The sequence below is a fragment of the Benincasa hispida genome, chromosome 8, assembly GCF_027475165.1.
Source record: "Benincasa hispida cultivar pf3 chromosome 8, pf3_genome.v1.1, whole genome shotgun sequence".
NCBI lineage: Eukaryota > Viridiplantae > Streptophyta > Magnoliopsida > Cucurbitales > Cucurbitaceae > Benincasa > Benincasa hispida.
Genome location: NC_143485.1, coordinates 32,788,930 through 32,799,724, shown reverse-complemented (window position 1 = coordinate 32,799,724; position 10,795 = coordinate 32,788,930). Strand labels below are relative to the sequence as shown.

General features: G+C 35.3%; 1 protein-coding gene across 1 annotated transcript; it reads left to right on the top strand.

Annotated features, from left to right (window-relative positions):
* Positions 1 to 3,818: 3,818 nt before the first annotated feature.
* On the top strand, positions 3,819 to 4,667 carry LOC150034514 (uncharacterized). The gene is made up of 2 exons (XM_090316764.1): positions 3,819 to 4,280; positions 4,518 to 4,667. Exons 1-2 carry the CDS (start codon positions 3,819 to 3,821, stop codon positions 4,665 to 4,667), a joined length of 612 nt encoding a protein of 203 aa, XP_090172890.1.
* The last annotated feature ends 6,128 nt before the right edge of the window (positions 4,668 to 10,795 follow it).

Genomic DNA, 10,795 nt, shown 5'->3' with positions numbered 1-10,795 from the left:
GTTTGTGACTCGGGTCATGCTCACCCATACAAATCAAAGGACAATCCCTCATAAGTAGAAATTCATAACTCACTTAGGATTGAAATCGAGTTACACATGGTCATCGTTTGAAATATTAATTTCTATAGTTAATGGTGTTATGAAGAGAGATTAAATATTTTTTATTCAGTCTTATACAAACTCATCATATAGGATGCCTCCACTCGCATGTTTTTTAGGTTATTACTTAAACCTGATCTACCTGTATGTCAACCACATACTATTCAAATTACATGAAATAACCTTGGATTTGTACAGTAATGGATAATTCATTAGTGCATATTTAACAATTAAATTAAATGCTATATTAAATAACAAATTAATTACAGGCTTTAGGGCACAAATCCCAGAAAGAAGTTCATAAGTCACTTAGGATTAAGATTTAGTTACATATGATCATTCTGTGAAATATTAGTCTCTTCCATTAATGGAGTTATAGAGAAATTAATTATTTCGCGATCCAGTCTTATACAAACTTATTGAATAGCATTGAAAATGTGTTATCTTACTTTGCTAAATTTAAGGTTGTTCATAGATTTTATGTGTTTATTTGATGATTTTATAGCTTTCGAGCATCTAGGAGGTAGAGTCGGGCATTAGTGACGAAATGAAGCTAAAACAGGCCAAAACGGAGCTCAAATGCATTAATCGGGAAAGAAGAGGTGAAAATGAACAAATTGCCCCTAAAGCCATGGTGCAATGACGCAAAAATGCACCATGCTCGACGTTTTTACCTGAGAAGGGCAATTTTGTGCAAAACGCACAGCGCCGCGAATGCTCCAAAGTGGTGTTATGTGTATATGTCCATCAACGTCACGACACATGTTCGATATGAAGGATCTCATTGAAGGAAAAACTTGAGCGGAAGTGGGATCGTCCCATCCCATTTTTACACAGAACTAAATTTTTACATAAAAGAAAAAAATAGTTTATGTGTTCACAAAATCACAGCATGCTCATTAACATAAAACATAGGGTTTCAGAATACCCTTACCTTTGAAGACTAATCTTCAATTGAAAACCCTCGAACTGGAATTGGGCACTACTACGAAGGAGACCTTGGTAATCTCAAACTGAGAACCCAGGTGGTGTGGGCTTTTGTGATTTTGGTGAGGGAATGGAAAAATGATTGAAAGGAAGGATGAGAGCAAAATAAGATTTTTTTTTTTTCTCTGAGAAGTCACTGAACTTTTCTGTACTCTCTCACGAAGATAAGAAAGAAGAAGATTAAGAATTACTAACCACCCACATTATACGTGAGTGGAGAGAAAAGTGGGGAGGGAAGTTAATTCCCTCCCATTAATTCAAATAAATAAATAAATACATAAATAAGTTTAAATTAATATAATATAATTATATATATAATAATTAATTTATTATATATATAATTATATATTATATCATATATAACATATAACCTATAGTTTCAATATTGTATCATATACAACATAAGCTATAATTTATTTTCTCTCACAAATGGTATTTAATATAAATCACATTTACATAAAATTCAATTATATTTCCTCCCATAAATAACACAATGTATCAAACACATTATCAAAATTATATCATATATAATAGTGCTACAAATGACCTGATTTTGATCACTCATATATTGACATGTAAGTGGAGATATTCTATACAAAAGAATTTATATAAGACAGGACCACAAAATATCTAGTCTCATTATATAACGTTGTTCATAATAGAGACTTACATTTCACCAGGATGACCATAGATAACATGATCTGAATCCTGAGTGAGTTGTGAACTCCTACCTATGAGGGCGGTTCTTTGATTTATATGGGTGAGAGTGGTCAGATCGCCAACTCAATAAACTTACCATTTTGGGGATTCGTCTAATTGGGGAGCTGGGAACACAGCTGCACAAGAAGGAATTCACTCATTCTCTGAGCTCGGGGTAAGTAAATAAATTGCTCCTTTAAGGGCTAATTCTGGGGCTTGAACAATGTGACACCACACCCTCTTCGGGCCCGAGAGGGTTTTAGTCATACTTGGACTATGATCTATTGTTCATTAGAGGAATCAGTAGTACTTGAGAAGTTAGATGTAACTACAGGGGCAAAACGGTAATTTTGACACAGTTGTACTTATGAGCAATTTGTGAAAGGTCATCGTACTGTTAATTGATTATATCTAATGGACACATAAATATATCTGCAGTGCGAAGAGTGCAACTATCGTTCTTTAGTAGAGTACTCGACGGTTAATGGATAATGATAATTTAATTAAAGAGTTTGATTAATTATTCACGTACTGTTGGGGCTTCAAGCTACAGATCCATGAGGTCCCCTTGGTAGCTCAATAGGACTAAATAAGAATCAGTTTTTGGATTAGTTTAAATTATTCAAATTAATTGAGATTATATTATAATTGTTATAATATATAGTTGAATGATTGTATGGATGTATGCTATAATATAATTCATTACCTTATTATATAATTGTCATATATATATGTTAGTAATGAATTGAGATTGCATGAAGCATGACACTACATTAGGTTAATTTATAAATGTTATGATTAACTATAGCATGTCAAACATGCAATGAATGTTTTAATTGTTTCATTCATTTATAATCATTATAATTAAAATCAATATAAAGAATTGCATGCAAACTTTAGATATAATCTTTTTTAAAAAATGTTTTAAAATATGATTGAGATAGACCTAAAGTCACATTTCTAATGAGATTAGAAATCTTAGTTTAATATTTTAATCAGTTTAATAGGATTAAATTGATTCTAAATAAAAGATTAAATATGTAATAAATGTATTTATAAGGGACTTTTTGTCTAAGGCGGGTTATGTCTAGACTGAGGTACTAAAAATGATGGAAACATCGCACCCCTACCTAGGAACCTACCTGGAAAGGTGAATTAGATAAATTTGTTACATGCATGCAACTTTGATTAAAGTTTATTAAAGAGTTTAATAAGACTTCAATCAAAATTGTTTAATCATTAGAGACAATTATTGTTTTTTAGCAAATTCAACATTCACTTAGTTAAAATCAGTAGCCGGGTTTTTTCTAAGTTAATTAACTGTAGGTAAAACACTCAGTAGGAGAAAATTGGGTATTTAATACTTCATTTTTTTTTTCACATTTCTCCCTATAAATTCACATTGTGAGATCTACACTTGGCCTCGAGGCACCACGGGATGTCTCCCTATGGGTGACATTTGGGTAGATCAATATCAAGGTGAATGGACAGAGTGTTTATAGTAAGTGGAAGCGGGACTTGTGAAACACATCCCTCGGTCTCTCTCATTAGGTTGAAATAAAGTTTCATGCATCGTCTCGTGGCATCGTGGGTGTCCCCCCCAAGTGTCCCCTAAAGAATAGCAGTATTGTATGACACTTTATTCAATCTCCAGAAATGGATACGGTTGCTTTAGTTTCATGCCCAATCGGTTTTTCCCTACGGTTGACTCATTTAGGCGGAACTCTAGAACCTAAAATGAGGGGTTACATTTATAAAAATTGTTAAGCAAGTTAAAAAATTCTGGACCGAACAACGGTGACTGTTAATCATAGTAACAAGGTGTTGTTTCGGTTGAGAATGTCTCATTTCAGTGAAAGGACATCTGATCACCCTATGGTGACTTTTGTCCTATCTCACTGAAACATCATTGTAAAATTAGATGACACTTAGAGTACATTAGAATTTTGCTAAAACTGATTGGTTGTATAAGTGGTTTACTACAAAGTAAACTAATGGTAAATAGTTTGTTCATTTTTAGTAGTTATTTTATTATGGCTACCACTACATTAAATTTGCTTGTCGCGGATAAATTAACGGGTGAAAATTATGCTAGTTGGAAAAATACCATCAACACAATACTGATAATTGATGATCTTCATTTTGTCCTCATGGAGGATTGTCTTCCTATTCCAGCTTCTAATGCTCCTCGAAACGTTCAGGAAGCTTATGAGCGCTGGACACGGGCAAACGATAAGGCCCAAACGTATATCTTGGCAAGTCTTAATGATGTATTGGTCAAGAAGCATGAGTCCATGCTCACAGCTCGTGAGATCATGGAGTCTCTGAGGGGAATGTTCAGACAACCATCTGCACAGCTTAGGCATGACGTTTTGAAACACATCTTCAATGTCCGTATGCAAGAAGGGGCATCTGTTTGGGAACATGTTATCAACATGATGGTCCACTTCAATGTGGCAGAGATAAATGGGTCAAGCATCAATGAAACCATTCAGGTTAGCTTCATTTTGGAATCTTTACCAGAAAGTTTCCTACATTTCCGTAGCAATGTTGTTTTGAACAGGATTGACTACAAACAAACCACTCTACTCAATGAACTATGGACCTTTCAATCCTTGATGAAAAGTAAGGAACAGAAGGGTGAAGTAAATGTTGCTTCATCTTCTAAGAAGTTCCACAGAGGTTCGACCTCTGGGACTAAGTCTGTACCTTCTTCATCTGGTACCAAAAAGTGGAAGAAGAAGAAGGGTGGAAAGGAGAAAGCTAACCCTATAGTTGCTGCTCAAAGGGGCAGAAAATCGATCAAGGCTGCAAAGGAAATTTGTTTCTATTGCAACCAAGATGAGCATTGGAAGAGGAACTGCTTCAAATACTTGGCATAAAAGAAGAAGGCCAAGCAAGGTAAATATGATTTTCTTGTTTTGGAAACATGCTTAGTGGAGAATGATGATTCTGCCTGGATTATAGATTTTGGAGCCACTATCCACGTTTGTTCTTCATTTCAGGGAATTAATTACAGGCGGTAATTAGATGCTGGTGAGATGACGATGCGGGTTGGAACTGGGCATGTCGTCTCGGCTGTGGCAATGGGAGGCCTCCGGTTGACTTTACAGAACAAATTTCTTATTTTAAAGAATGTATTTATAGTTTCTGATTTAAAAAGGAACCTAGTTTCTATAAAGTGTTTAATTGAACAAAGTTATAATAACAAATTTCTTTTAAATAAAGTGTTTATTTCTAAGAATGGTGTTGATATTTGTTCTACAAAAATGGAAAACAATCTTTATGTGCTAAGACCATTAGCAACTAATGTCCTCCATAACACATAAATGTTTAAGACTCAGTAACCCAAAATAAAAGGCTTAGAATTTCTCCTAAAGAAAATGTCCATATTTGGCATTTAAGACTAGGACACATCAATCTTAATAGAATTGAGGGATTGGTGAGGAATGTACTTCTAAGTGAGTTAGAAGAAAATTCTTTACCTATGTGTGAGTCTTGCCTTGAAGACAAAATGACTAAAAAATCTTTTACTGGAAAAGGTCATAGGGCCAAAGAACCTCTAGAACTAATACATTCATACCTCTATGGTCCAATGAATGTCAAAGCTATAGGAGGTTATGAATATTTCATCACCTAATTCAACATAAGTCCAAATCTTTTGAAAAGTTTAAAGAATTCAAGACTGAAGTTGAAAATGCATTAAACAGAATGATTAAAACATTTCGATCTGATCAAGGTGGAGAATTTATGGATTTAACATTCTAGAACTATTTGATAGAGCATGGAATAGTATCCCAACTCTCAACACCTGGTACACCTAAGCAAAATGGTGTATCATAAAGGAGAAATCGAACCCTGTTGGACATGGTTCGATCTATGATGAGTTAAGCTTCCTTACCTGACTCGTTTTAGGGTTATGCAGTAGAGACTACAATGTATATCTTGAACTATGTTCCATCCAAGAGTGTTGCTAGAACACCTTCGAAATTATGGAATGGTCATAAAGTTAGTTTGCGTCATTTCAGAATCTGGGGTTGCCCAGTACACGTGCTTGAGGCTGCAGTAGAGACTACAATGTATATCTTGAACTATGTTCCATCCAAGAGTGTTGCTAGAACACCTTCGAAATTATGGAATGGTCATAAAGTTAGTTTGCGTCATTTCAGAATCTGGGGTTGCCCAGTACACGTGCTTGAGGCTAATCCTAAGACATTGGAACCACGTTCAAAATTATGTCTATTTGTAGGCTACCCCAAAGGAACGAGAGGTGGTCTTTTCTTTGATCCAGAAGAGAAAAAAGTGTTTATATCGACAAACGCTACTTTTTTTTTTTTTAAGAAGAAGACCACATAAGGGAGCACAAACTCAGAAGTAAAATTATGTTGAATGAAATTTCAAAGAAACTACTGAATGTTCAACAACAGTTGTTGAAGAACCTAGTACCTCAGCAAGAGTTGTTGAAGTAGGATCATCTAGAAGGTCAAATCTACCTCAACTGTTGAGGGAACCTCAACGTAGTGGGAAGTTACGAACCCACCTATTTGTTATATGGGTTTAACATAACTCCTAGCTATGGTAGCTGATGGTGAAGTTGAGGATCCATTATCTTACAAGAAGGCAATGGAGGATGTTGACAAAGATGAATGGATCAAAGAGATGGATCTCGAAATGGAGTCTATGTACTTCAATTCCATATGGGATCTTGTAGATAAACCTGATGGGGTTAAATCTATAGGTTGTAAATGGATCTATAAGAGGAAACAGAGTGTTGATGGAAAGATGCAAACTTTTAAAGCTAAATTAGTGGCAAAGGGTTATACCCAGGTTGAAGGAGTTGAATATACGGAGACTTTCTCACCTGTTGCCATGCTTAAATCTATTAGAATACTCCTGTCAATTGCCTCATATTATGACTATGAGATTTGGTAGATGGACATCAAGACTACTTTTCTAAATGGAAATCTTGAGAAGACCATTTACATGGTGCAACCCGAGGGATTCATAATCCAAGGTCAAGAGCAAAAGGTTTGCAAGCTTAGTCGGTCCATTTATGGACTGAAGCAAACATCTCGATCTTAGAACATAAGGTTTGATATTGTGATCAAATTTTATTGCTTAGATCAAAACGTTGAGCCTTGTGTTTACAAGAAAACCATCAACGGTTCAGTAGTTTTTCTAGTATTATATGTAGATGATATCCTACTCATTTGGAATGATGTAGGTTTACTGATTAAGGTTAAGAACTGGCTAGCGACCCAATTTTAAATAAAAGATTTGGGAAAAGTCCAGTTTGTTCTGAGTATTCAAATCTTTAGGAATCGAAAGAAAAAAATGTTAGCTCTATCTCAAGCGTCGTATATTGACAAGATGCTTGTCAAGTATTCGATGTAGAACTCCAAGAAGGGCTTATTTCCTTTCAGGCACAAAGTTGCATTGTCTAAGGAACGGTGTCATAAGACACCTCAAGAGGTTAAGGAAATGAGACGAATCCTCTATGCATCGGTTGTTGACAGCCTAATGTATGCAATGTTATGTACTAGACCTGACATCTGTTATGCAGTGGGGATAGTCAGTAGATATCAATCTAATCCAAGATTAAATCACTAGACCACCGTTAAAAACATCCTCAAGTATCTACGAAGAAAAGGGACTACATGCCCATGTATAGTTCTAAGGATTTGATCCTTACAAAAGGCACGAACTCTGATTTTCAGACTTATAAGGATTCTAAGAAATCCACATCATGATCAATGTTCACTTTTAATAGAGGGGCCATAGTCTAGAGAAGCACCAAGTAAGGGTGCATTGTTGACTCCACTATGGAGGCTGAATATGTAATGACTTGTGAAGCTGCTAAGGAAGCTATTTGGCTCAAAAAATTCTTAACTTATTTGGAAGTCGTTCTAAACATGTCAAAGCCCATCACACTTTATTGTGATAATAGTGGTGCCATGATTAATTCCCGAGAGCCTAGGAGTCATAAGCGCGGGAGGCATATAATGCGGAAGTATCATCGTATCTAAAGATTGTGCATTGAGGGGACGTGATCGTCACGCAGATAGCTTCGGAGTACAACGTTGCTGATCCATTTACAAAGGCCTCACGGCTAAGGTGTTTGAGGGTCACATACAGAGTATGGGTCTATAGGACAGACCACGTTTAGACTAGGGCAAGTGGGAGATTTTTACTAGAGGCGTGTTATGTCCTAGTTTATTATTTGTGTACTTTGTATTTCGATTATTGTACACCCCACTAACTTTAGGTCAAGTGGGAGATTGTTGGGATTGATGTCCTAAATCTCGTAGGGTCCTATGGTTTGTAAATGTTTTGTACAAACTCATTGTTTATTTAATAAACTATATGATATTTTATTCCATTTTCAGTTGCATTAACCACAAACCAATAAACTAACATCCAAGATTATCTTGTAGCTTAAACATGTATGTAGAGACATATGGGTGGATCATGTTTAAGTGATAACCTAAATGGTCTGTAGTAGATAGATAAGGTTGGGTACCTTATCCTGGTGACACTACGAGTATAGCCTACTTTGTAGGTATTACAATTGTTGGATATGCTATAAATACATGCATACATATACTATAACATTTATACTATATGATGCATGAGCATTCTATGTAATTTAATTCATGCATATACATTATTATAACACTTATAATATAAAATGATGCATGAATATGCTATAAATGCATAACTTATGGTGGGATTTTTAAATCTATATGACATACAATATGACATATAAATTAATAAAACATACATTATATGTATATTTTAAACTAAAATTTGATGGACCGAGGTAGGACACTAATAAAACAATAAAATGGCCAACTATTATATTAATAAAAGCCATCCGGTTCGATAAGTGAACCGGACCTTGAACCGCTCGAACCAAGCCGTGATCGGTCCAATCGGAAATCGAATTGCCCTCAAACCACTTGAACCGGACGAACCATGAGCGAACAGGAGAAATTTTTCCGCATCGCAGCGTCGAGACGCTATGCCTAGTGTTACGACACTATGGAGAAATTTCTCCATTCGCTACTTAGAGCGTTGTGACACTAGGGCACAACGTTGTGATGCTGTAATGTAGTCTGCTACTGCACAGTATCGATCTTCTTCCATCCGGCGTCCAAAAACAGCCCCGAACTACCAGAAAACCTCCGGGAACATCACGAACGACTCGATATACAATCAATAGAGACTTTAGTAATTAAATGCCCCAAAACATGGGCCCTTACAATCAAAATTTAAAGACTAAAGCTATAAATCTATGCCCTATCCCGAAAACATCTATCAACCAAAAACCACATTCAATAATAGCCATTCATCACATGAATTCTAAACAGAATGCAGTGAAATAAAAAACACCCACCATCACTGAAAAAATTAATTCAAGAAAAATGGAATTTGGGATCTAAACTACGCTATGATACCAATGGAAGGATCTCATAGAAGGGAAACCTTGAGCGAAAGTGGGATTGTCCCAAATCCAATTTTACACATAACCAAATTTTTACAGAAAAGAAAAAAAAAGTTTATGCGTTTACAAAATTACAGCATGCTCATTAACATAAAACTTAGGGTTTCAGAATACCCTTACCTTTGAAGACTAATCTTCAATTGCAAACCTTCGAACTGGAATTGGGCACTACCACGAAGGAGACCTTGGTAATCTCAAGATGAGAACCTAGGAGGTGTGGGCTCTAGTGATTTTGGTGAGGGAACAGAAAAATATTGAGAGAAAGGAAGGGATGAGAGCAAAATAAGATTTTCTTTTTCTCTGAGAAGTCACTGAACTTTTCTGTACTCTCTTAGGAAGATAAGGAAGAAGAAGATTAAGAATTTCCAACCACCCACATTATACGTGGGTGGAGAGAAAAGTGGGGAGGGAAGTTAATTCCCTCCCATTAATTCAAATAAATAAATAAATAAATTAAATAAAATTAATATAATATAATTATATATAATAATAATTAATTTATTATATATAATTATATGTATATCATATATAACATATAACCTATCGTTTCAATATTGTATCATATACAACATAAGCTATAGTTTCTTTTCTCTCACAAATGGTATTTAATATAAATCACATTTACATTTAATTCAATTATATGAATCCAATTCACATAATTAATAATTGAATCATATTATATGATCCACTCATATGTCTCTACATACATATTTAAGCTACAAGAGGGTTAGCAAAATTTCCCATGGGGTTGGGAATGGGGAATCCTCGATTTGAACGGGGATGGGATGAAACCGGAAAAAATTTTCGGGGCCCCGTTCGGGGACGGGGACGGGGACGGTATCCTCGCCCTGACCCCGACCTCGATTTGATATATTATATTTTTAATATTTTATAAATATATATTTATAATATATAAAATAACTTATTTATATGTATGTTTATAATGTATAGACTTATAGTGTTGTGGTGCCCAATATTAAATTAAATTCTAAATTTAAGCCAAAAATTCAAGCCCAAATTTTAATCAAATTTTAAATAAAATTTATTTTAAAAAATGAGGAATCCCCACGGGAAACGGGGAATGAGGCCTCGCGGGGACCCCATTTTCCCAACGGGGAATCCCCACCCCTGTCCCCACCGATGGCAGGGATGGGGAACAATTTCCCCCACTGGGCCGAGGAAGGAGGACCCTCCCAACCATAGGACCCTACGAGATTTAGGGCATCAACCCGAACATGATAATTATATAAACACAATTTAATTGATTATGATCATATTGTCGAACAATTGTGGATTGTATGATTATCGCAATTATTGTATAATACGTGACATATAATTGTATGTTAATTTGCAAGAGATAGTAGGTTAGGTTAGCTTGTGAACCGATAGCGCTAAGTATTGTTGTAATCAACCTAGGATTGAATCAAACGAATGTTTAATTTAGCCGCTTGAAAATTAAATACTCAACTTAAATTTGACCTAGATCTTGATGCAATTAGGACAATT

Excerpts from the sequence above, each read along its gene's own strand:
- LOC150034514 (XM_090316764.1), top strand. The coding sequence starts at position 3,819 with ATGGCTACCACTACATTAAATTTGCTTGTCGCGGATAAATTAACGGGT. Across the intron at positions 4,281-4,517 it reads GCATCAATGAAACCATTCAG|TGGAAGAAGAAGAAGGGTGG; the intron begins GTTAGCTTCATT and ends GGTACCAAAAAG.